This window comes from Neomonachus schauinslandi, chromosome 6 (assembly GCF_002201575.2).
Source record: "Neomonachus schauinslandi chromosome 6, ASM220157v2, whole genome shotgun sequence".
In the NCBI taxonomy this organism is placed as follows: Eukaryota; Metazoa; Chordata; class Mammalia; order Carnivora; family Phocidae; genus Neomonachus; species Neomonachus schauinslandi.
The window spans coordinates 56258020-56285349 of record NC_058408.1 but is presented as its reverse complement, the minus strand read 5'-3'; the positions used below and the strand labels follow the sequence as shown (position 1 = coordinate 56285349).

The 27330-nt window shown below is 37.5% G+C and overlaps 1 protein-coding gene across 1 annotated transcript in view; it reads left to right on the top strand.

Annotated features, from left to right (window-relative positions):
- The window catches only part of C6H1orf112 (chromosome 6 C1orf112 homolog), a 48734-nt gene that overhangs the window by 8491 nt on the left and 12913 nt on the right, over positions 1 to 27330 (top strand). Inside the window, exons 7-19 of the mRNA XM_021682822.2 lie at positions 1498 to 1582; positions 3671 to 3809; positions 8903 to 8983; positions 10631 to 10695; positions 14115 to 14263; positions 14525 to 14654; positions 15982 to 16168; positions 16900 to 16982; positions 17322 to 17373; positions 18648 to 18737; positions 23631 to 23816; positions 25858 to 25980; positions 27029 to 27124. Of these exons, the coding sequence (XP_021538497.2) occupies positions 1498 to 1582; positions 3671 to 3809; positions 8903 to 8983; positions 10631 to 10695; positions 14115 to 14263; positions 14525 to 14654; positions 15982 to 16168; positions 16900 to 16982; positions 17322 to 17373; positions 18648 to 18737; positions 23631 to 23816; positions 25858 to 25980; positions 27029 to 27124 (1466 nt within the window). The remainder of the gene's footprint in view (positions 1 to 1497; positions 1583 to 3670; positions 3810 to 8902; positions 8984 to 10630; positions 10696 to 14114; positions 14264 to 14524; positions 14655 to 15981; positions 16169 to 16899; positions 16983 to 17321; positions 17374 to 18647; positions 18738 to 23630; positions 23817 to 25857; positions 25981 to 27028; positions 27125 to 27330) is intronic.

Below are 27330 nucleotides of genomic sequence, written 5' to 3'. Positions count from 1 at the left end.
TAAAATAATACCTGTTTTATATGTAATGTACTCCGTTATATTGTTTCATTTTTAAAGAATTGCTGATTGCTACTTCATAATTTTATCACTCACCAATGCATTATAACCCAGAGTTTGAAAAACAGTAATGTATAAGGACAAAAATTTCATTTATAGTTTCTGTATAAAGAGTTAAGTTTGCTTTGTGCAGTATATCAGGTACTTCTTGCTCTGTAAAAACCACCCCAAAATCTATCAGGTTAAAACACCTACTTCTTTATTTATTCATGATTCTGTGAGTCAGCAGTTTAGGCTGGGCTCAGCTGGGACAGCTTTCTCTGCTCCCCATGGTACAACTGCTTGTTCACTCGTGTTTTTGCAGTCAGTGACCTCATCACGTCTGGCTGTTGGCAGAGGCAGAAGCACTGAGCTGGCCACGTGTGGCACATCATCCAGGAGGCTAGCGGGGCTCGGTCACCTGATGACGGCCTCAGGGTCATCATCAGGAGAGGACAAGCCCCAGTGTGCAAGCACTTTTTTTTTTTTTTTAAGATTTTATTTATTTATTTGACAGAGAGAGAGACAGCGAGAGAGGGAACACAAGCAGGGGGGAGTGGGAGAAGGAGAAGCAGGCTCCCCGCAAAGTGGGGAGCCTGATGTGAGATTCAATCCCAGGACCCTGGGATCATGACCTGAGCCGAAGGCAGTCGCTTAAGCGACTGAGCCACCCAGGCACCCTGTGCAAGCACTTTTTAAGTCTTTGCTGGCCTTATAGTTATTATTATCCTGTTGACCAAAGCAAATCATATAACTAAGCCCCAGATCAGTGTGGAAGGGAACTGCCCAGGAGTGTGGACACAGAAAGGGAGGTCATTGGCCATTTTTACAAATAAAATGAAAGAGTAGAAGCCTTTCATAAATACTGTGCCAATTTGCTTTAATTCTTCCTTGTTTGGTATTGTTTTCCTTTGCCGCTTATTTTGTCGTTTTGGATTAGAATATCTATAGAATATTTCAATTGTAATAGGGTACAACTTTTATTCTACTGAACATTTTAGTTTACTTAGATCATTTAGTTTTATTTAGGTAGGTATAAACATCAAAAATTAATTTTCTGTAATTTGTAAAAACCATAAATCAAAAGTATGACACTTATTTTTTTTTTTTTTAAAGATTTATTTTACTTATTTGAGAGAGTGAGAATGAGAGAGAGTACATGAGAGGGGGGAGGGTCAGAGGGAGAAGCAGGCTCCTCGCTGAGCAGGGAGCCTGATGCGGGACTCGATCCCGGGACTCCAGGATCATGACCTGAGCCGAAGGCAGTTGCTTAACCAACTGAGCCACCCAGGCGCCCAGTATGACACTTATTTTTAAAAATTATTTTGAAAAGTTTTTTTCTAACTGCATTACCTATTTTAATAAATGTCAGAATTGATCAGTAGATAGTTTTAAATATAGGAGAAACTCACCCCATATGACATTTGAATGTCCTAAGAGTTCTGTTATCTTTTTTTGTAGTTATTCATTCATTGTTGGATATCTGCTCTGTTATTTCCAGTATGGACCATGCGTTTCATGCCAATACTTGGAAATTTATAATTAAGTAAGTTTTTTTCCTTTGCTTTTTTACTTTTTGTAATATAGTTTCCATATCCAAAAATCTAAATTATTCATGTTTTTTAGATTGCATTTAAAACATTTTGTATGGGTGTGTATAAATGTTTCCTCACACTGCTGTCTGATTAATCTAGATATTGTACATGTAGCTCCCAAACCAAATTGGACTTCTTTGCTGCTTCTAAAATTTAAAAAAGAAGCTCTACTTTGTTACTAATACTTTTTTTTTCTTTTTCAAGATATTTAAATTCAGGTCAGTTAACATACAGTGTATTATTCATTTCAGGGGTAGAATTTAGTGATTCATCACTTGCATGATGCCCAGTGCTCGTAACAAGTGCCCTCCTTAATGCCCATCACCCATTTAGCCCATTCCCTACCCACCTCGCCTCCAGCAGCCCTCAGTTTGTTCCCTAGAATTAGTCTCTTATGGTTTGCCTCCCACTAGTACTTTTGAAATAATGGGCCATGGGCCTTAACCACTTGCCTACTACTACTGTTATTTAACCCATCAGGTGTTTATTTCCAGGCTTAGAGAAATTAATAGTTATAATTAGAGCTGAGTATAATCCCTTTATTATATGCCTTTGAGTTGTTCAAGTTTAATTCCATTTATAAAGTAATTTTAGCTAGAGCATTATGAAAGTTTGCCAGGGAGAGTGCCCATAGTGCTCATCAGATTCCTGGGGGTGGGAAGAGGTAGATTTGAGATGTAAAAATGGCTAAGAACCTCTACTTTATATACATGCATAAAAATTAAAGGTCAGTGTAATATTTTTAGGTCTTAGGTGCTTTTCTTGCATCACCAGGAGATCATTAACTTGTCAACAAGTAATAGTGCAGTGGTTAAAAGTGTTAACCCAGAGCCATTCTGCATGTGCTTGAATCCATTTTGAAATCATTTACTCTTCCTGAACACTTGGGAAATTTGGTTATTTTCTCTGAACCTTAATTTGCTTATCCAAAAATGGGAGTAATTAAAATGGCACTTTCTAGGTGGGTTTATTTTATTTTTTTTAAAAGATTTTATTTATTTGAGAGAGAGAGAGAGCACAAGCAGGGGGAAGGGGCAGAGAGAGAGGGAGAAGCAGATTCCCCGCTGAGCAGGGAGCCCAATGCAGGACTCAATCCCAGGACCCCGAGATCATGACCTGAGCCAAAGGCAGACTCTTAACCAACTGAGCCAACCACATGTCTCTTGGTGGCTTTATAGTGAGAATTAATTGAGTTCATTGATATGAAATGCTAAGAACTCTGCATGGCATGTGAGTGCCCAGTGAATTACCACATCACCATCATTACCATTGAATGTGTTCTGTTCTTGTCCTCTTCCAATTCATTTGCTAGTCAGTGTTCAGTCTGATCTTTTGAAAATGTCAATTAGAGCATGTCACTCTACTGCTTAAAATCCATCCCATTTTACTAAGAGTTACAACCTAATCCTCTCTGGCCTCTGCCTTCTTCACCAGCCCATCTCTGCTGCTCTCTCCCTGCTCTTAGTTCCTCAGACTCTCCTATCCCAGGGCCTTCTCACCACTCTTTCCCTCTGCCTGGGATGCCCCTCTCCATATTCTACACCTTGCTGACTCCTGCTTATCTTTCAGTTCTCAGCTTAAGTGTTACATCCTCATGATAGTGTTCTTTGATATTCTTACCCTGAGAGTAAGTTATTTTAGATCTCTCTGCTGTAGCATCCTGGAGTTTTCTAGCTTAGCATTTATTACAACTGTAATTAATTATTCTTAAAATTATTTAATATTCTCTCTTGTACTAGACCAGAAGTTCCATGCAGACAAAGCAGAGAGTGACTTCTTTCACTTCTCCATCTCTAGGGCCTAGCAGAATACCTGGAACGTTAGTAAGAGTTCAATTAATATTTTATAAGGAGAAGTAAAAAGTTAGTCACTTAATAAGCTAACATGACAGCTTCAGAGGTGACACCAGCATGTCTTAATTATGTCATGTCTAATATATATGATGCATTGTGATTTTTACATGTTACTTCAAGTCATATTTTTATGGTCCTGTGTTACTTGATGTGTTACTTGTGATTGTATTCTTTTTATTCATTTAGGCAGAGCCTTAAGCACCAGTCGGTTATAAAGAGTCAGCTGAAACACAGAGATATAATCACCAGCTTGTGTGAAGACATTCTTTTTTCCTTCCATTCTTGTTTACAGTTAGCTGAGCAGATGACACAGTCAGATGCACAGGTAAAGTATGGTCTAATAGCACATTGAACAGTAGCTCTTTATGCATTTAGCAGTTACTAAATCTCATTTGAATCTGTGGATCAGTTTACCTAAACTGTTGTTTTTTCAATCTAAGATTATTTACAGCCCATAATTACTTTTCACCTCAAACATTGCATTAGACTCCTACCTGCTCTTATTCCCTCTAGAAACTAGCTGTCTCCTGCCCACCCCCCTTTTTATGTAAGGGGGCATGTTTATGAAGCATTCTCCTCAGAATCCTTTCATTCTTTTCTACCCTAGGTCAAAAATCTAACTCCTTAGTCCTTTATTTATCTAAGGTTGTCTGATATAGCCACAGTTGGCCTGTTCTTCACCAATCTGTTGCAACCTGTAGTGATGGTATATGTAACTGTGTGTATGTATGAGTGTTCTCAAATTGATGCGCACTTACTTTACATTTATTTTGATTTCAAAAAGTTACAGTGTTGAATTGGCATCCCATTTATGAAACGTATTATAAAAATTTATAACAAGTTTATTGGGAATTAATAGTTTATTTCTCTATAACAATTTTATACATAGTGCCTTTTGTTCTCAGACTAGCCCTTTAAGTTTTATTTAACTCATAATGGCCCTAAATTATAGCATTAATAGTACTCAGGACCTAAGAGTTGCATGTAGTAATTTCAGTGGAAAATGAATGAAATATTTCTCCTGTAAAGTAACAGTAACCTCCCTTCCCATTGTGAACTTGCTAGCGGCTACAGGCAATTCCTTTGTATCTGGGCTCTTCCCCACCCAGCAGCTGGTGGGTGGATGTGTAAGGGTTCCTCCCTTTCCTAAAGACTGGTTGCAACTCCTGGGGCAGAGCTGATCTGGAAGGACTGATCCATGGGGAGGATGGAAATTTGAAAAGCAGTTCTGAAGTGGGTAAAAAGGAACTGAGGAGTAGCTTTAGGAAGGGGCTAACCTTTTCCTTCTTGTTTCTCTTCTTTTTCTCTTATCTGTTCTCCCCTTACATCCTTTCTCTTCCCCTTTTCTTTTCCACCCCCACTTCCTTCCATCGGTCTCCTTGCAGTCTCCTCACCCTCCTGGAAGAAGGAGGCATTTGGTTGAGTATCTTGTGTCCTGGCAGGAAGGTTGTTCCTTCTCCACTTCAATCCTATACATCTGTATCCTCAATCCTAACTTCCTCTTTTCCCAGTTTCCTTCTTGCTTAACTTGAGCCCACAGACTCTCCAGGGAGTGCTGGGAGAGGAAGATTAGAAGAGATTCGGACGGGAGGCACATGGGGCGAGCCCAAGGAACAGAATAGTACAAGAGAAAGAAGTCCTGAGGGTGCCTGACCAGGGTGGCTATTTGTACACAAAGTTCAGTTTATATAAACCGCTTGTATGCAGAAATCAAAGAATTTACATTATAAACTTTCCTAACTGTTTCATGTTTTTCCCTGTGAAAATTTGGAACTGGTAAAGTGACTAGCACTACTCACAGTCTGTTGCCTAAAATGGAGCTTTGAGATGGTCTGTTTGGTTTCTCCTTTCTGAACTCTAAATTCTGAGTCACAGCGCCCTCTGCTGTTCACTATTGATATTTATTGAGGAATCAAACCATTTTTTTAAAATTCTTCCAAGCAAAGTTTTCTCACTTTGTTTTCAAAAACATCAAAATAAAACCACCAGATTTAATAGCTGATATGCTAAGTATGAAAGCATACAGATGTATCAGTCCCTGTATTAGGTTCCTAGGGCTGCCATAAGAAATTACCACAAACCAAGTGCCTTAAAACAACAGAATTTATTCTCCCGCAGTTTAGAGGAGAGAAATCTGAAATGTCTCAGGAGGACCATGTTCTTTTAAAGCTGTAGGGTAGAGTCTGCTCCATGCCATTCTGTTAGTTTCTGGTGTCCCTGGCATCCCTTAGCTTACAGCTGGAGAACTCCATTCTCTGCTTCCATCATCATGTGCTTTTCTCTCCCTGCATCTTCCCATCATCTTCTTATAAGGACACCAGTTGTACTGAAGTGAGGGTATACCCTACTCCAGTGTAGCTGCTACCTAAATAATTATATCTGTGATGACCCTATTTCCAAATAAAGTTACATTCTGAGGTACCGGGGATTAAGACTGTAACATATCTTTTTGGGAGATACAATTCAACCTTTAGCAGCTCTGAGATTGACATTTATTCTCTGTTAAGTTTTAAAACTGGTTTCAAAAAGAGAATATTGTATTGGGTTTTTTAACATACAGTTTTTTAACCACCAATGATTTAGTTTTTCTATAAAGATAGGGAAATTTGGGGTGCCTGGGTGATCAGTCGGTTAAACGTCTGCCTTCGGCTCAGGTCATGATCCCAGGGTCCTGGGATCGAGCCCCACATTGGGCTCCCTGCTCAGTGGGAAGCCTGCTTCTCCCTCTCCCACTCCTGCTTGTATTCCTTCTCTCGCTGTCTCTCTCTCTCTCAGATAAATAAATAAAATCTTAAAAAAAAAAGGGGAATTTATTTGTAGGGCAATTAATATAAATTTCCACTGTAATTGCTACCTTTGTTCATATAATGCTTGTAGAAATTGATATTTAGAAAATAAACATACTTTTCTACATAAATATATAGCTTATTATAAATATATAAATATAAAATTTTTAAAAAGATTTATTTATTTGAGAGAGAGAGAGAGCACGTGCACAGAGAGGGAGAGGGAGAAGCAGGCTCCCTGGTTAGCAGAGAGCCCAATGTGGGGCTCAATCCCAGGACCCCCAGATCATGACCCAAGCCAAAGGCAGACGCTTAACCGACTAAACCACCCAGGTGCCCCTACATACTTTCTGTTTTAAATTATTCAGTATATCAAGATGGGATTATAAATTATACACTTGATTTTTGAAAATGTCAAAATAAAAGCTCTAGATTTAATCAGTATGCTTAGTAATGAAGTAAAACTAGATCCTTCAACCAAACCTTGTGCAATTTTCCTTTGAATGAGCCATTATGAATGAGCCATTCATTTAATAAGCATTTCCAGAGTTCTTATTCTGTGTAAGTAAAATTTTCTGCCCTCAACCATTTACAGTCTAGGCTGGGAGAAAAATAAACAGGTAGTTAGAGAATGGTGTGATCTTTGGAGAACTGGATGTTGGCTAATGGGAGTAAAGGTAGGAATCCAATCATGAAGTCAGGGAAGATTTCTTGTGATATGACATTTAAGCCTAAGATTTCTTATTGAGTATATTATACGGTCAGTGTAGATTCATCTTTAATCTCTGTACTTTTAAGCTTCTACAGCACTCTATAAGAAAATTCATGTTTATTATTATCAGAGAAGGTGAATTTTCATCTAAACTATTTCTGGTGAGGAAATTAACTGTTTCCAAATATTGTTAGTAAAGGTCAAAATGGTCATATTTAATTAATGGATCATCCAGTTCTGTTTTGATTGGTTTATTTAAGATTTTGCTATATTGGAAAGAAATCATAGTCAGTTAACATTAAAGCTAAGATATGTTATTTCATATGAAATTATTCTCCTAATTAAAGACAGTAAGGTATCTATTTGACTTAATTTTATGGTACTGATTTAAGCTTTTTGGATTATGGTGTGTATTAGCATATTGGAGTGACAAAACAACCCACATTTATTGAGTTTAGGTGCCTAAGTGTCAGACACTTTAAACCTCACAATAAACTGTAGTATAAGCCACACATTGCAGTCTTACAGAGAGGTTTAATAACTTTCCCAAGGTATGTAGTAGTTGTAGTAGGGCCGGGATTTCAATCCAGGTAGGATGACTCCACTCTCTACCTCCCCTGCATACACACAACCACTGTTCTATCAGTTTACAAATGTAATACATACTCACAAAACCCTCACACATTACAGAAATATTTAACATGGAAAGTGAAATCCTACTTTTATTTTCTAGAGAGAGCCACGGGTCAAGTTTTGACTTATTTTTGTGGGGTTAGGAAGCAAATATTAACACAACACACACTTTTATTTATTTATTTTTTTAAAGATTTTATTTATTTTTTTGACAGAGATAGAGAGCACAAGTAGGCAGAGAGGCAGGCAGAGGAAAAGGGAGAAGCAGGCTCCCCGCTGAGCAGGGAGCCTGACGTGGTGCTCGATCCCAGGACCCTGGGATCATGACTTGAGCCGAAGGTAGCCGCTTAACTGACTGAGCCACCCAGGCACCCCTCACAACACACACTTTTAAATAATAATAGGATTATATACATACTGTTTTGCAGCTTGATTTTTTACTGAATTATCTTAGGGCTTTCTGTGTCTGTGAAGATAAATCTACCCAATTCTTTTTAATAGTTCTGTTGTGATTACAGTTTATGAAAATACCTTGAATTTGTTGACAAATATTTCGTTCATTTCAGTTTTCACTATATAGAAATGTTGCACTGCATTTCTGTGCTAGCTAGTATTTCTATAGGATATATTTCCATAAGTGGAACTGCTACTGGATCAAGGGGATTCAACACTTTAGTTTTTAATAATAATGCAAGGAGTATATTATCTTCTGCTCCCAGGAATGGTAAAAAAAAGTGCCTGTTACCCCACTTCTTCAGCTACTTTGGGATATGACCAGTTTTTTTTCATACTTGCTAATTAAAAAGCCCTCCCCCCTTTTCCCTCAAAAGATACGTAATTAGGTAATAATTTGAATTTTTTCAATATTAGTTTATTGACAGTTTGTATTTTCTGTGAACTGCCTTCTCATACCTTTTCCCTGTTTTCTTTCATATCTCATTCTTGTATTGATTTGAGACTTTTTCTTTTGACCATCTCTTGGTCTCCATATAGCAAAGAGCAATAAGGTATTTAAATTTCTTTAACTTTCAGATCAACCAGGAATGATCACCTACCTCTTTTGCTGTATAACTTAAAATTTCTTTAGAGTTTAATTTTTTGAAAAATCTCTGTCATTTAGTGTTTGTGTTGCTTGTAACGACAATTCAGAGAAGAATTATGTTTGCTTGGAAAATGTGTATACTCTGTTTATTAAGAGATCTTTTTAGAAAGTATTGTCTCATTTACAAGTTTAGCTGATTTCATATTCTTATTTATTATGCTTTCTTCTTTCCTTTTTTGGAACAGGATAATGCTGACTATAGATTATTTCAGAAAACACTCAAATTGTGTCGTTTCTTTGCCAACTCTCTTTTGCACTATACCAAGGTAAGGCTTATTTTTTATAATTTGTAAATGTGAAATCCACAATAAGTTATAAATTGTCCTGCTTTTGTCATTACTGCCAAAAACAATCTTCTGAAGGTATTTTGTCAGGAATATATTTTATAGGTTTCTTTTTTAAATATTAAATGTTGAGCATTTAATGGTAGCAACTTAAATATTTAAGTCGCTACCATCATCATGTTATTATCTTTTTTTTTAAAGATTTTATTTATTTATTTGACAGAGAGAGACACAGCGAGAGAAGGAACACAAGCAGGGGGAGTGGGAAAGGGAGAAGCAGGCTTCCCGCGGAGCAGGGAGCCTGATATGGGGCTCGATCCCAGGACCCTGGGATCATGACCTGAGCCGAAGGCAGATGCTTAACGACTGAGCCCACCCAGGCGCCCCAACATCATGTTATTATTTTTATGAAATTCTCTGGAAAAATTATTTCTTTAAGTATAAATAATTTTATTTTATAAATATAAATATAAATAAAATTACCTCTATAAGCACAAGTCAATTTTCAGACGATAATTCAGTTTGACTTTGAATACTGTTTATAAATTACTTCTACCATATCTTTAAATTTTTTAATTATTATAGTTGAAATGTTCAAAGGTTTAAAATTGTATACTAATTTTAAGAAGACTTGCATACTGGGGAGTCATCAGGATAGCAGTGATAATTGAAGAAATATGAATAGAGTAGATAAGTTATCAAGGCAGATAATTTGGAGAGAAGAGCAGAGAATGCTTATAACAGCCAAAGAAATATCATTAGTAATACATATTGGTGACTAAAAAAAAACTCTGTCCCAGTTGAATTTGTCTTTAACCTTGTCTTCCTCCCTTTGGAGGAAAAGATAAGGATCTCCAATGACTTTATTATAGTCAAAATTCCGTGGCAGGCACACTGACTACGGACACATTGCTAGCCTATTCGGGTGCTCCCGAACTGGTCCTGCTGGGCAGCCGCCACTTATGTAGTTGGCCCGTTGGTGGGAGGGTCCTGGCACCAATGGCACTTGATGGGGAGTTACCATACCCATACCCATTTGTTTGGCGTGTAGGAGGCAAAATTATGCCTAATTATGCCATTTTTAATCAGTCCTTTTCTATCAGAGGAATCTTTGATTTTTTAAAAGTTAATCATCAGCTTTTTTCTATATCCTATGATACAATAAGAACTGTTTATTTTACTTCCTAAGAGATAGCCTAGCCATGATGGAGCAGTCACAGCAGTACTCGAATCCTAGCCTTACTGGTTTTTTGCTATGTGACTTGATCAAGTTACTTGATTCTTTAGCTTTCTATTCTGTGAAATGGGGATAATAATATGTCATAAGATTTTTGAGAGGACTAAAATGAAATAAAGTGATATACCTAAGGTCATTTGCTACATGTCTACGGGAGTACTTAGTAGGTACTCAGTACGTGATAGCTGCTAATTGTGGTTGTGGTGATAGTTTTAGTGGCAAATTAGGTGCTTAGCCTTATCCTCCTTTTTATTCTCATGCAAGAACCTTCTTTTTTTTTTTTTTAACGTGGCATATCCAGGATTTTATTTTATTTCACATGCCTTTGTGGGAGGATATGGGTTAGAAAAGCATAGTGCATACAAAGAATGAATAGAGTTGTTTTATTTTAGGAATTTCTTCCTTTACTCTCTGATTCTTGCTGTACATTGCACCAGCTTTATCTTCAGATTCACAGGTAAGAAGAATGCCATTATTATTAAAATGTAACAGTGCCATTTGAACCATGCAAAGGTTAAGTGTATGCCATTTAAAATAAAACACGAGAGTAATTTTTTTACTGTCTTAGTAAATTTTTATCTGCTTAAAATAATTGAAGATGGAAGCTTTTAAAGAGTAGATTCCATATGAGTTTTACTTATCTTTGTATTCTTAACTAGTATCTTATACCTGAGTGATGAATAATTGGTATGGTGATAAATACCAAAGGCCAAAAAAAAAAAAAAAAAAAGGTTATATATAAATAAATATATTTTTTTTTATCTTTGTAACTTTTTATTTTACTTATATGAGATTTAAGTCGAGTAGTAGTTAACTCCATCTCAGAAAAAAAAAAGTGAATTACAGAAAAGTGTCCTAATTTAGATAGGGGCTAGTGATATGTGAAATTGACAGTTAACTTCCAAGGAGCCCTCAATTGACACTAAAATACTCTGTCTTCTCATTTGTCCCGCATTCCTCTCTAGTCTCCTAGACAACTTTTTCCATACCTCTCCCTCCTTCAACTTCCCACATCTCTTAACACCTCCTCCCCATGCCCCATTGTCAATTCATGTCCTCACTGTGTATGTCACTGAGAAAAATGGAAGCATGACTTCCTCCACACGTTGACTGTTCTGTGTCTTGGTCCATGTGTTCCCTGTTCCCGTGAATGAGCTCTCTGTGCACCTGCCTGAGGCCGGCCTCTCCATGGGTGCATTGGTTCATCTGCCCTCAGGTGCTTAGGGACCTTTTTCTAGCAGTCATTCCCTTTCCCTCTTTCATCACTAATCTTCCCTCCCTACGGGGGTCTTTCTCGTTAGTATACCAGCATGCTATTACCTTTCCCATCATAAGAATACAAAACAAAACCTCTCAGTTCCATATCCTCCTCCAAATGCCGTCCCACTCCTCTGCCTCTGTTTACAACAAAACTCCTAGGAGTTGTCTGTTTTACCACTGTCCGTACTTTTTTTTCTTGAGACCATTCTAATCAGGCTTTCCATTCCACCACTTCACCAAAACAGCTCTTGTCAAGGTCATCAGTAACATCCACATTGCTGTATCCAGTGGTTGGTTTTCAGCCTCATCTTATGTAACCTGTCTGCCAGCACTTGATCCTTCCTCTTGAACTCCTTCTTCCATTGGCTTCTAGGATACCTCTCCCTCTTACTCTCTTCTAACCTCACTGGCTGCTTCTCCTTAGCAGGTTCCTTGTCTCCCCAGCTGAAGTTGGGTGTGCCTCAGTGGCTAGTCCTCAGGCCTCATTGATCTCTCTTTCTGGTCATTTTGTCTCACGATGTTAAATTCGTCTCCCCCTTTAATGTCTAATTCTGCCAGTCAGGGCGTCTACACTGACATTCACCCAGACCAAACTCTTGATTCCCACCCATTCCATCTCCACCTCCCCCACAAAATCTGCTTCCCTAGTAGCATCCTCATTTCAGTTTAAATGGTAACTCTAGGCACCTGGGTGGCTTGGTTAAGCATCTGACTCTTGGTTTCGGCTCAGGTCATGATCTCAGGATTGTGAGATCGAACCCCACATTGGGCTCCGTGCTCAGTGGGGAGTCTCCTTGAGATTCTCTCTCCCTCTCCCTCTTCCCCCCCAAATAAATAAATGGCAGCTCCATTCTTCAGATTGATCAGGCCAAAAACCTTACCATCATCTCTGATGTATTTTCCTTGTTCTTGTATCCACATGTCATCCATTAGCAAATCATCAGTATCACCTCCAGTATAAATAGACATATTCAGTGTGTGTTTGGTATGTATGCATACCCAACACAGCCAGTTCTCACCACCAGAACTGCTCACATCTGATGCTGTCCACTACTGTGTTCTTGCCTGGGTTTCCACAGAGAGCATCCTACCCACTGTCTGCCTCCTCCCTTGCCTTCCTCTAGTCTATTGGCCATACGGTAGTCAAAGTGAGTGATAAGACATCAATGAGATCATGGAACTTCTCTGTACAAACCCACAAATGATTCAGTATTCAAACAATTCAGTAGAATTTCTTGTCCACCTTAACCTTGTTTTATTTTTTTCTCCATGGCACTTATTAACATCTCTTATGTTAAGGTCTTACTTGCTTACTTGTTTGCTAACTGCCCCCCTCCATTAGCATGTGAACTTTATAAAGGCAGTGACCTTGTACATTCTGTTTACGACTTTATTACCTGCTCCTGGAACAGTGCATGGCACGTAGACACAGGCATTTAATAAACACTTGTCAACCTAAATTAAAAATACACCATTTGATTGAAAAACTAGTATTTGCTTTGATGCTTAGTAGCTGTAGTTCAAGTCTATCGAGTCTATACCTGTATCTTATTTATATAAATCTTTTACCTTACTTATAACTTAATTCTTACAGCAACTCTGAATAAACATCACAAATGAAGAATCAAGGAGGTCAAAGGAATGAACCAAAGTCACGCAACTAATAACTGACAGACTGTTGCTTTTTCCGTCACACTACAAAGGCCTCAAGTGTTTCTCTTAAGTGCATCCCTTTAAATGCTGTTATCCCTTGCTAGACAGGCTTTTCTCAGGTATCCTCAAGTTAAATAACAAATTAAATATCCTCAATTAAAATAACATGGCAAAAAGTACCGAATACACACATCTTACTTACTTCACATAGGTTTGACTAAAGTTTCATTTCAACTCTATTTACTGAGACATCTTCCATGAAGAAGTCTTTGCATTTTCCTTCAGGACTAGTATACAGTTTAATTCTTGCAAAGCCCTTGTTTCTGAGCATTAATTCATAGTAAATTCAGCATTATGCTTTATTTTAAAACAACTTCTAATAGAAGCGACTGAGCCAGAATTTATCAGAAATATCTTTCTATATATAATGTTTTTACTTGTTATTTAGATATTCATATTTTCATGGTCTTTTTTTTTTTTTTAAGATTATTCATTTTTATTTTAGAGAGCGAGAAAGCAGGTAGAGGGGCAGAGGGAGAGAGAGAAAATCTCCAGCAGACTCTCTCTTGAGTATGGAGCCCAACATGGGATTTGATCCCAGGACCCTTGAGATCATGACCTGAGCCGAAATCAAGAGTCGGACACTTAACCAACTGAGCCACCCAGGTGGCGCCCCTTCATGGTCTTTTTTTAAGTATACTGCTGTCAAAATGGTATTAAAATGCATCAAAACAATACCAAAGATTTCTCTAAGATTATAAACTTTTAATTTTGTGGAATTATAGTCATGTTATTTAGTTTGGAGGCCTTCATATAATGTGGTATCAATTTAGTACTTAGAATTTTGTTTTATAAAATACATGCTATGTATTTTTTACATATTTTCACTTTTGGAAGAACATCAGTCTACCTAAAATTAGAAGATACCTGTTAATGGATGAATTTTTTCCCCTCCCTTTCCAGCAAGTTTCCTCCAAGTCTATATGCTGCCAGGATCTCTAAAGCACAACAGGAGGAAATAGCAGGCACTTTCCTAGTTACACTGGATCCACTCATCAGTCAGCTTCTCACATTCCAACCTTTCGTGCAAGTGGTTTTGGATGGTAAATTAGGTAAGCTTCAATACAGATTTAATTTTAAATCATCTAATAATTATGACTTGTTAAGACAGGGTTATTTCCCTTACTTAATTATCCTTTTTAAAGATTTTATTTAAAATTCTTTCTGTTTTTCTTTAAATGAAAAAATACATTCCAAGAAAACAGTTATGTCTCTGACTTCTTTACACATCACAATCAGATTTCTGTTGAAAGTATGGAGAGTATATTTTTACCAAGTTGTAACGTAATGAATATGTTTTTGTTACCTGTAAGAGCTGCCATGTGAACTACAGTTCCCACAGTGTCTTCTGCTGGTTGTCATCATGGATAAGCTGCCGTCTCAGCCTGAGGATGTGCAGGCCCTGTGGTGCACAGAGAGCTGGCTCTCAGAAGCTACAACCAGGTAGCGAACGTGGTGGTGTTTCTACCCAGTCGTCCTACAGATGGTTTAGAATGCCCTGTCATTTGGAATGATCTTGAAATTTAAGTTTTTGGTTACATCAGATATTAATAATAATTCCTGTATAGACCTCATATTTATTGTTACTTTATAAATACAGATAAAAATTATATAAATCTATAACAAATGCTGAAAATATTTTAATTTTGTTCAGTGTTTTAGAAGCTTTTGCCTAAGACTTCGTGTTATAAATGTTGAGTGTAATAGGGTAGATGTATTTACTAACATTTCAAGATGAGCTCTGATAAATAGAATGCTGGATTCTGTAAGTTTTCTCCTGGGAAATTTCACTCGTATTCATTCTCCTCACCACTACCAGTCTGCAGCATCTTACTGTATGCGTGATTGCTGGGGTGTAGCATTCACCCTTTCCTTGAGCGCCTTCTGTGTGCGGTAGCAGGTCATCTCCTGGAGCCCAGCTCCTGCCCCTCCCTGCTCAGACATGCAAGCCCGACGCTGGCTGGCCCAGCTCTGCGCTCCAAGTCTGTCCCTCTGCCACCGCTGTCCAGTGTTGCTCCTCGTCCTGTCACTCATGTGCTCGTTTTCTGCACACACGCCTTGCTTTGGTCAGACTGGCTGTTCACACCTGCCTTCTCCTCATGCTTTGTCATCTTTGCTTGTTTATATTTTGCCGATTTCTAATTTGTTATTTAAATCCTCTATGAAGATTTCTTAAACGATTTCAATCTTAAAGTGACCCCTCTCTGTCTTACACCTATTTTCTATTTTCCTTTTTTTTTTTTAAAAAGATTTTATTTATTTATTTGAGAGAGAGAATGAGATAGAGACAGAGAGAGCATGAGATGGGGGAGCATCAGAGGGAGAAGCAGACTTCCTGCTGAGCAGGGAGCCCGATGCGGGACTCGATCCCGGGACTCCAGGATCATGACCTGAGCTGAAGGCAGTCGCTTAACCAACTGAGCCACTCAGGCGCCCTATTTTCTATTTTCTATATAATACCTAATGTATATTTAAATTTCATGTTCCTTGATGAATTTTGTCTTTGACTGTGTAGTTCAGTACTATGATAAACACTTGGTAAATGATTAAAAAAGGTACAGGAAAATTCTCCTTTAAGGAATTTCTCTAACAGTGACTATATTTTATTTTTATGGTTACATATTCACACATATTGGAAACTGTCGTTGATATATACCTCTTGAGACATTTTGCTTTGGGAAAATAACCCTCCATATGCCATATTATTATTATACCTTCTAAATGTTAAATGTGAAGAATGTTGGGTTCAGTGTTCTCCATTTCCCTGCAGGGTATCTCTATTCAAAGCCGTTTTCTGCAGTTTTGAGCAGTGTGCTGGTGAACTCTCTCTGCCTATTCATTTACAAGGAGTAAAGAGTAAAGGGCAAGTGGAAATTGCTGTCACCTTGTATCAGCATGTTTGTGTTCATCTATGTACTTTTATCGCCTCCTTTCATCCCTCATTGTTCCCTGAGCTGGTAAGTTTGTTACCTGCTGGGCTAAACTGAGGTTACCCCTATGCTTTCTTTTCATTGAAATTTTGATTTATATACAGAAGAAAGAATAGTTAATGTGTATTCTTTGTGAATGTCATTCTCTCAATTTGCACATTTTATCTTTTAATTCAGTTATGTCTTAGGAAATGGTAATCCTAGAGTCTTGCAGTACTCAGATGTAATGGCTAGCTAAAACATTTGAGAAAGCATTTTGGATGGCAAGATATGGAAAGATAGAGTGAAAAGAGGAAAAGTGTTAGGATTTTACCTGATTCAATTTCATAAAGAGGAGAAGTAAATAGTAGATTGTAGCACCAAATCTCCTATAGATCTTAGGCATAATGTTGATTTTTTTTAATGGAATTAAAGTAGAAAAGATGTTGAGAAAATTGTAGGGAAAAAATTCTTAGAATTTACATAAGGATCAATATCCTTTAAGATATTTTACAGTGGTTAATATCTTTGTGGATCCTAATGATTGAGCTACCACATTTAAAATCACTTGAATCTCCATAGCCCAGCACAATGCTTAATATATAGTAGGTGCTCAGTAAATGTGGAGAGAATGGTGTTACAGGCTCTTTCAGATACTCTTTCAGAAAGTTGAGCCTTCCCACTGAGGATCTGTTGTTATTTGGATTTTGATGGTGTTTTGTTTTATTTTGAGAAATGTAATAATAATAATGTATCATGAACTTTCTGTTTTTCATTAGGATGTTGCTCTGTTGAATGCTGTGCTTAGTGCTAATATGATCACCTCTTTGTTAGCTATGGATGCATGGTGCTTCCTTTCCCGGTACAATGTACTTTTTTTGGTTTTTGGTTTTGGATTGATTTATAGTAGTAACTGATAGTAAATGATGTTATACTTGTAAGTTTATAGAAAAATTCTGTCTTGATAATCCTTTAGTAGCTCCCCAAAATGGTGTGATTTGATATCATAGCACTAAATCGGGAACCAGCCTCCCTCTTTCTTTCTACGGTTCAAGTTAGGTAGTTTTGTATATTGTGGTATTCCTTGGCCATGGAGAAATTACAGCTTAGAATATTCAGTGCTTTTTGGAAGCTCATCTCCTTGCTTTTCTGAACAGTTGTAAAAATTATTTCAGAAAGATAATCTTCTTTTATATCACAGATATGGGACTGCTGAACTCTGTGCGCACCATGTCACCGTAGTGGCTCATCTGGTGAGTACAATTACAAGGTCTAAAACACTCACTTTCCAAGCAGTTCCTTTAGGGATATGATAATCTTGAAGAATGTGAATGTCAAAAGGAGAGATAGTAGGTAGCTAAATTCTTTCCACATTTTCTTTGCTGTGTCTTAATGCTGATGCTGTTGAGAAAGATGTGCTAGAAACTGTCAAACTGGGGAAATTGTTTCTTATTGTTGAACTCTTACAGATTTCTGTTAATTGTTCTAGATAAGAAAGACTAGGTTAATGGAGAGTAAATTTAAGATTGAATGCATAGTAGAAAATAAGAGAGTTGTAATATTGATTACTGGGTTGTTTTTTCTTTCTTTCTCTGTTTAAAGTGACTTAGACAAGCTGCCTCTTGATTTTGTTTTCTCAGAATGATTTGAGAGGGACTAAATGTGACAGTGATTGATGCCTTTGGGGAAAGAAGTCATGCTTATGAATGGCTACAAAGAGAAAATGACTTAGTGATGATTTATTTTAATCTTTTCAATGTTGACCTTTCTTTGCTTTTAAATTCTGAGATGTTTGGTATATTCCATACGATATGGTCATGTTGTTTTCGGTTTTTTGTCCCTGGCTTTTGATAAAGATCTCATGGGGGTCCATGTGTCTTTCGTTTCTGAGTAGCTATTATGTCATACATTTCTTAGTTTGCTGTTTAAAGACGTTATAGACTAAAGCCAGGGAAGTGCGTAATAACTTCACAGCCGGCACGTAGTCTCCATGGCTAATCGTTTAGAGCACGTACCCACTTCTGAATCCTTAACATGCTTGCACAAGACAGATCCAAAGTAATTTTTATGTTAGATTATCTTCTTCAAATAAAAGCATTCATTTAATTAAGTAAAAGCTCTCCTCGTGTATTATGATAGGAATTGATCTCCAGAAAATTGAGCTTATTAAATCTTTAATGGAACTAATATCTAAAGTTATATCCACTTCTGCAATATTGTACTTAGATCTTAAAAAAATTCCATGAATTGTCTTTGAGTAGGAAGATTAACATATCAAGTTACCATCCAAATGGTAATTAAAAATAGAAATTCCAGAGGGTTGTTTATAAATACAATGTCAAAATTGCTTTCTCATTATAAAAGTAATCTAAGTTAATGAAAGAAAAATTAAAGAAAAGCTCTAAATTAAAAAATCTAAATTACTTATAATCTTATGTCTCAGAAAGAGCTGCTGTTTATTTTAGCATATAAAAGCTTATAAAAGCCATGATTTTAAATCAGTCTCTCCTCTCCTGTCTTTTCTCAGATAAAATCTTGCCCCGGAGAATGTTATCAGCTCACCAACCTATCAATACTATTGAGGCGACTCTTCTTCTTCGTGGCCCCGCCCCAACAGGCAAGGATATCATCTTAGTCACTGTCTTTGAACAGCTGCTGAGAAATGGATTCAGACTCTTTGAAGGCTTCCCACTGCCCCATTTTTTAAATGTTGATATGATCTGAGCATAAATTTTTGACTTACTGATAGCTTTGCTTATTGCTTTTAGATAGGTTTAGATTTTGATGTTGTTAAAGAAAAACCAGAGCCATATAGTAGTTAAAGTGATAAAAGTGGGTTTTATTCTGGGGATTGTTGCTGTAGGGGAAAAGAGGCCTCAGTGTAGAACTGGGCTCAAGTCTGAATATAGCATAGCCTAGTAGGGACTTGTCACAATGAAGGTGCAAGGTGTAGGTCAGTGGATGAAAATTACTAAGAGGAAAATGTCAGGGGTAAGGAGGTGGTTCTTGCTAAACTGACAAGTAAGATTCTTGCTGAACACAGACCAAGGTGATCAAATACCAAGACAGAGGGGTACTTTCTAGATTGATTCAGCAAGCAGAATTCTTGCTAAAACTGGATGATGCAGGCCCAAGGATGGACACAATCCCATGCAGAACACTAGTTGGGAAGAGGCCTTGGAAGAAGAGCCTGACTAAAGTTTGGTCATTGGAGAGTCTTTGTCACTCTCTTTGCTGCAAGTTACAGTCATTGTCTTCCTGAACTATATCTCTCCCCTTGTTTCTCATACCTTTAAGATACTTGACACGAGAAGGTTCTATATGCCCTGCCCCTTTTAACTTATTTTGAAGAGCTAGAATGTTATTTATGTATGCCCTTAATGATGTCTCTTACTTTTTACAGTAAATAAGTTGAACTTTTTGGGGAAAATTGAAAGTATGATGAGCCTTATTAGTTGTTTGCTATTGTGAGGAAAACAAGCTTTGCCCTGATAAAGGAGACTCTCTGGTCACAGAAAACTCTGTAGCCCAGTGTAGCCCTTGCGTTGGTTACTTGGCAGCTGCTTTAGGAGCTTTTTAAAAAATACAGGTTCCTGGACCTTTACCTGTGAGTAGAGTAGCTATGGCATGGTGGCTGGCAGAGGGGCCCAGTCATTTTCCTTTGGTCTTATTGTTGTTAAATTCCTACATGATTCTGACACGGATGCAAGCTTGGGAACCACTAGGTTAGTGAAGGGGGTTTGAATCCTCTGGTTTGAATCCTGTCATACTGTGACGTCAGAAAAGTTTCTGAACCTGTTTCCCTGTCTACAGAGTGACAGACGTGTGTTAACTATTTTGAAAACTTTTGTAAGGACTTAGAGGTAATATATGCAAAATACGTAGCATAGAGCCATGCTTAGAAGGGTGGTCAGTAAATATTGGGAGCTCTTTCTTTCTTTTATTTTTATTTATTTGAGAGCAAGTGTGCAGAGGGGGAGGAGGGGCAGAGAGAGAGAGAGAATCTCAAGCAGGCTCCATGCCCAGTGCAGACTCTGACACGGGGCTCAATCTCACAACCCTGAGATCATGTCCTGAGCTGAAATCAAGAGTCAGTCGATTAACCGACTGAGCCACCCAGGAGCCCCGGGAGTTATTTCTGAAGAGACTGCCTCAAGTCCATGTCTGCTTTTCTGCTCGAGAGAGGTTGGCCAGGCACCTGAGGAACCATGCCAGCCTCCCAGCCCTCTTCCTTGCAAGTGGTTACAATGCTGAAAGCACACCAGACCAACCTACTAGCCCTCTAGAAAATACGTAAGGGTTGCTGTTCTCCCCTCCAAAACTCCAGAAGAGTTGTCTACTCCGTGTCCCTTCAAATTTTAGCACCTTTTATTCTCCTCTCAAAGCTCTTGCCCCTGGTTCCTGGTACACTGTCCTTCATAGAGGCCCTGTTAACTTAGAGGCCCTTCCTAAAGAAGTGGGATTGGGAGGGAAAGTATCTTTTAACCTCAGTTTTCTTATTTATTAAATGAAAATAAAATTATCCTTTTCCCAGTGTTGTAAAATTTTAACTTTTAGAATAATACAACTCAGAATGAATGACCTCTAAGTGAGATCTAGAAACTTTGTTATAAATAAACTCTAGTTTATGTTTAGGGATCTCTTAGATACTCCTCAATTTTCTGAGTTTTTCCAAATAATTGAGGCTATCAGATATGTAAGTTATAGATTTTTGAGGGGTGTCCTTTAATTTTTTCCTTCAGTTAATCAAATACTGATTTCCTGGTCAAGTTACTGTGCTAAAATTTAAAGGGATGTACCTAAATTTGAATTCTTGTCTGGGAGTCCTTGGGAGTTAGTTTATCCTAAAACTGAGATACTAACCTTCCCTAGACGGCAGGGCTGAGACCTGGGGAGACCTGGAATGTAAGCTGCTCAAAGGGAGCACTGCACAAGTGTTCATTCTTCTGCTAGGCTCTGCTCTTTCTCCTTTTTCCTGAAGACATGATCCCTCCTCTTGAAGGGAGGGAACGGACCTTTGTTGAGACAATAGTATGGACTGGGCTGTGTTCTAGGCACTTCAGTTCTTGGAGTTCCTTTGTCAGCCTTGTGGGATACGTGGCTTATGTTCATCTACAGATGAAGAAACAGCAGCTTACGGCAGTAAAAGAGTCTCCAAACTCACAGTGATAATGGCTATGCTGGGATCCAAGCCAGATCTTTCTTAGTCCAGAAGCTGCACTTCCCACTGCCCCAGTGTTGCCTTCAGCTGCTTTGGGGGCCTCCTCTGTTTGAGGGGTATTGGCTCTGCCTCCTTATCCCTTTGAACCGTATGAAAGCTGCTTTTCTTCTTTAGATGTGTAAAGCTCGCTCATTCATTTTTAATAGCGTTTTGTTGTTTAAAATAAAAAACTTGGAAACCACTGTACTATATCATGATACCAGAAAGAACATATTGTAGTAGAAATTATAAATTTATAAACGTGCTCATAGTGAAAGGTGGTACATAATGAGCACCCAGACTGGCGCAAATCAGGTCATGTTGGGTGTTCATAGCTTAGAAGATTGTTTCTGGGGAGGTGCAGGGTGGAAAGAGGTAGGAACAGAGGAAGCTGTTGGAGATAGAGGCATTTGTGATGCAGGCTATAGGTTGGGGGGAGGTGGAGGGGAGGCTGGGGCAGGAGTGTGGGGAGAGAGCATGGGCTGGGGCAAAGGAGAGGCAAGTGGCAAAGCTGGAAATAATTATTCGTTTGCACACAAGATGGTATCTTTTTAAAAAGGGAAATAAAAACCCAGATTTTTGTATCTGTGATGCAGCATTAATATAAATGAAAATAGTTAATCCCAGTACAGTGATGTTTTACTTTACCAAAGTGTGGTAATAATTTGGGGGAAATGCCAGGGAATAGGGAGATTAAAATGTGTTTCTGTTTCAATATAGAGAGTTATTAATATCCTATTATTTCTTTAGTGTGTAACTATTGGTAATACTTCTGTTTTTAGAAACGAAAGTATAGGGTTACCTAAGAGGAAAGGATTTAATATACCTGGTTTAAGTACACTGATAGTTGTGCTACCATTTTTATGTAAAGTAAAAAGTACTATAATTATTTGCATTTTAAGCCCACTGTTGTATTTTTCCTCTCTTCTTAATTTAAAAGAGAGAAGTCCTAATTCTCTGCAGATTATTCACTTATAATTCACTCCTTATGAACTGTTACTAGCACTGGCCGTTTTAAATATTTAAAATTGTGTTGAGACCAGGGTTTTCAAACTCAGAATAGTAAATAGATCACTCTTTCTACATAACAAATTTGTCAACGCCTACCCTTTTATGTTGTCCAGGGCGTAATTATTTATAATTTCTATTTTGGAGAAGGAACTAGTTCATTCACTCATTGGATTTTATTATAAAGAAGGGTTATGTTCAACTGATGTTTATCAATTGGCACAATTCTCTTGGCTTTCCTGAAGCAGTTTGGTTTCCTGAATAAAGCTGCTTATTATAATAGACACATAGCTCATCAAGGGATCCATTTTTCTGGCTCTAACAGCTATTCCAGTAGATAGCCACACAATTTCTCCCTTGTTCTGACAGCTAAATATTTTCTGCTAACAAAATTCGAATATAAATATAGTATATAAAACATAGGAAGGTTTCTTTGTCAAATTTAATACAGTGGGTTTTTTCTTAACATACGAATTTTTTATTCATCAAGCAGATTTGGGATATTGTAATTTGAATTCTTCTACTTCTTAAAAATTACATTACTACCTAAATTATACGTAATTCAGTAATTAAGTACACTATTATTTTTTTCTGTTTTTCCACTGGAAACTAACATTTTAACTGGTTCTTTTTTTTTTTTTAGAACTTTTGTGTTCTGTTTTTAGTCTGTCTGCTGATGCCTCATTTTAACAAAACAGTGCTGTTTTTCTGTTAACTTGGCAAAGGCTTTGAATTATTTCAGTAGTAGAATGGATTTGCCAGCCACACTGTTCTGGGCTGGTGGCTTAGATTTGTGACACCAATTCTGTGTGTTGTCCGAGAGCAGAGCCAGCTAGCCCTGTGGAAAATCGAACCGATGACCTTTGCTTTTTTCTTTAGGTCCTCTGTTCTAGTCAGCTGAGATAACAGCCGCCAGGGTGAGCCGAATGAGTCTTTTGGCATATTTTGGAATATTACTTTGGACTTAACTGAACAAGGTCACAAGCACACTAGTTCTTAGGAAAATAATAAGAGCAGGATAAAATAGCTGATTGACTAATAATGAAATGCATTATTTTTAACATTTCTCAGTGTCTTCATATCACGTTCCACTTAAACTGTGTTTTTCATTTTGCAAATAAATGCAACAACAGCAAAAATAATGATGCATGTTCCTTTGAGTTACCTTGGTCTGGTACTTGTGATATTATTACTCAGTTAAAATCTTTTTAAAAATATAAAACATGGAAGCGAATACTTAGCTTTTGTGCATCCATTCATCAGATTGTCTTCTGTTACTCTTACTTCTTCAATTTATTTCAGGTGGAATTTATCCAGAAATTTTCCCCAAAAGCAGCAGAAAATCTGCCTCTGTGGCAGTATATTTCCCTCCAGGCATTACCCGCCGAGCTCAGGAAACACGCTGCACGTGAGGTCACCAGAGTTGGGATTGCACGGTGTCAGGAATGGCTAAGCAGTAGTCGGACTTTGGGAGAACTTGAATCTCTGGTAAAATAAGAGTTTTAATGGATTTGATTCATTTAGCAGCTATTTACTGAGCACTGCTCAAGGTACTAGTGATGGGCCATTGATAAGATGGATACGGTCTCTGCCCTCAGGTTAGAAACTAGCAGGATTTTCAGATTTCTACAGTGTAAAGGGGTCTGTGAGAAACTTACTATTATCTTGACTTATGTAAATTAAATTATATTGGGTGCAGGGAGACCGTAGTTCAAGACATACTATACCAAGATGAAACCCATTATGAAATATTTTATTTGTAGTATTTTTGCTGACACATCATTAGATTAGGCAGACATGATTTTTTTTTTTAAAGATTTTATTTATTTGACACAGTGGGGGCAGAGAGCAAGCACAAGCAGGGGAAACAGCAGGCAGAGGGAGAAGCAGGCTCCCCCTGAGCAAGGAACCCTATGTGGGACTCGATCCCAGTACCCTGGGATCATGACCTGAGCCAAAGGCTTCCTTGCTTAACCAACTGAGCCACCTAGCACTCCAGACATGATTCTTCTATTCGATATGTATATTCTTCTATTTGACAAAACACAACCCACATTTTACACACATCTATTCTGAGCCTTTCTGTAGCTTTCCATTTAGAATACTCCCTCTTAAAATAATGAAATATAAAAGAAATTCATCTGTGAGAAGTAAAAAATACATGGTTTTTAAAAACTGACTGAAAAAATTGTAGTACATGTGGTTGAATTTTCCAGTTTAGTTTCATTTCCTCCTTTGTTGGTTCATTCATTCATTCATCCAACAAACATGTTTTGAGTGCTCTTATGTGCCAAGCGCTGTTCCAGGCAAAAATTCCTGTTCTCATGAGTTTGCATTGTAGCTCAGCTGTGGATGGTAAAATAAGTAATAAATACATATGTAAGTATGTTGTATCAGTTTGTGGTAAGTGGAGAAAAACAGGGATGGGGACAGGGCATTCAAAGTGTTAGGGGCCTATTTGCAATTTTAAATTAGAAGGTCAGGGTTTTCTCAAGGCTTATTTTCTCCACACTGAGTATAAATGTTCTGATACTGTTACATAATGGCGCCTGATGATAATTATCAAGATAATTTAAAACATATACATATGCCCAAAGGAAATACAAGTTTTTATGTGCATTTATTTTGAGAAAACTATTATACCACCTAGTTAGGAGTAGGTTAAATTGTTCAGGTTTTACATTTATTGTGCACTAATTTTTGTAGTTGAAGATAAATCTTTTGTATTAGGTAAAATAATGCACCTATTTTCTAAAATTGAATATATCTTTGCCCTGACCAAAACTTTAGTTCCAGCAGGTCATTTTACATGCTTATTTGTAAGAGGAAATGGGTAAATCTTAAATAAAAAGCTGTATGGTAATCATTGAAACTTAAGTGTTGTTGTTGAAGTATAATGGATTAATCAGGCATTGTTACTAATCGTTACATTCCCACATGGCCTTCACTTTACTCCCACTTTCCCCCAACCACCCCCACTCCTGGCCAGAGAGACATTCGATATGTAAAGGAGAGTGAATCTAGAAAAGGTGGTTTTTAGTTTCAAATTCTAGATAAGTGTACTTCTCAAATTTTTATTTGCTTATTGAATGCAGTGTTGCTGAGGAATTTTAAAGACCGATTATAAAACAACAGCAAAATAAAAATCTAATAATGTTAAAAGATTGCTAGGTGCATAATGTGAAAAACAATAGAATTTTTAGTTGATGAACATTATAAATTAGCTTGATCATACAGTCTGTATCAAACCTATTTATTAAAATGCAATGCTGTTTCCATTTTAATACTAAATTTTAACCTAAAAGGAAAAAATATTTAGAAAATGAAGCAAATGTTTCTGTGTATAAGGAAAATTAGTTCTAATAAAATAATTTGTATTAAAGTAGCTGAAAAAGATGGCTTTGGGTCTCAGAATATAAATCCGACATGGGTTTTTATGAAGAGTTATAAGTAACTCCTAACCTCTGGGGCCTCAGCTCCTTTCGATTGGGATCTAACCTGAGACTCTTCCGTCTCTCTCCCCCTTTAGAACACGCTGCTCTCTGCTTTGCTCGCTGTATGTAATTGTGCCAGTGAAGCTCTGGATATTGTACAGCAAACTGCGATTATGGAAATTGGGAGTCAGCTTTGGGCTTTGTTAAACACTAAACTGGTAAGGAAAGCAACTGAAGAACAAATAAAACATTGAAAAAAGAGAATAGTACCGAAATTTCCCCTGTAGAGGAAAATGTATGTAATTTCTTCAGGGGCTTGGTAGAACTTGCGGTTAGAACTTAAAATACCTATTTGTACTCTTCCAGCCAGTTCTCTTTGAGTGTGATAGAACCAGAACCTAGTAGAGTGACAGTGATAGTTCAATTAACTATTTTCATGACCATTTGGACCCTATTTAAAAAAACCAAACTTCTTCCCCTATGGTTTCTCTCCTCTTTTGGGCTAGTGTGGCCTGTTTCTGGGATTCCGCGATCTTCCATACAATCCTTTGGGCCGTGGAGAGTGACTCGGCTTAAAGGTGGCAGGGGCACATGAGTGGCTCTGGCTGGTTCACGTTCCTCTTCCCCAGCAAAGGCAGAAGACCAGATGATGATCGGGCTAGAATTAGGATGATATGTGTCCCACAGATTATTGTAGTTTACAAATTACATTTAGTTTAAAAATTTAAATATGACATTTGTTTTCTTTGACTAAGTAGTGCCAGCCACTGGAAGCTGAAGGCAACATTCACACTTTTGGTAAATCATAGAGATGGTATGTAGAGTTAAATTTCCCTTCTGTAGTACTGTGACTTCAGTGAGTGCTTTCCCCCAGTCCTCACGAATCATTCAGTAAGTATTCATTGAGGATTCTCTGCTGGTGATGTAGCTTATAATATGATAGAAACAACAGTTATGGGGAAGAGAAATGGAATTTTAAGAACACTAAGGCACAAGTTTTTCAGTGGCAAACAAAAGTGATTAGATCTCCATCCGATTAAATTTCCTTGTCATGTGATCTTGAGCAAATTATTTAACCTCTCTGCCCCTTTTTCTTAATTATTAGTAAAGTGAGTGAAGATCTACTTCATAAAGTTATAAGGTGTATGTGAGGTAATATAAAGCATTTAGCATATTGCCTGGTATATAATAAATGCTCACTAAAAGGTTGCTATTTTCATGTAATTGAAAATTTTCACCAAAATTATTTTGTGTTTCTTATTTAAGGTAACAGGCCAACCTTACGTTCAGCAGACACTTAGTCTTTTACTTCCACTGTTGGGATTTTTCGTTCAAACTCTAGATCCTCATCTGATAAGTCAGGTAAGAACAATAAGCAAGTTAATACTTGGCTGAGGAAATTGTTGAACTAACATGACTTAAAATAGCTTTCTACAAACAGTCCTTTTTAATGATTTGTTGCTCAATTTGCTTGTTACCCCTTTCCTGTTGAATTAAACTTAAATGTCACAGATTTGCTTGTCTTAGGGAGGTCTCCTCATCTCTTTCGCTCTTCCCGTAGAGTATAA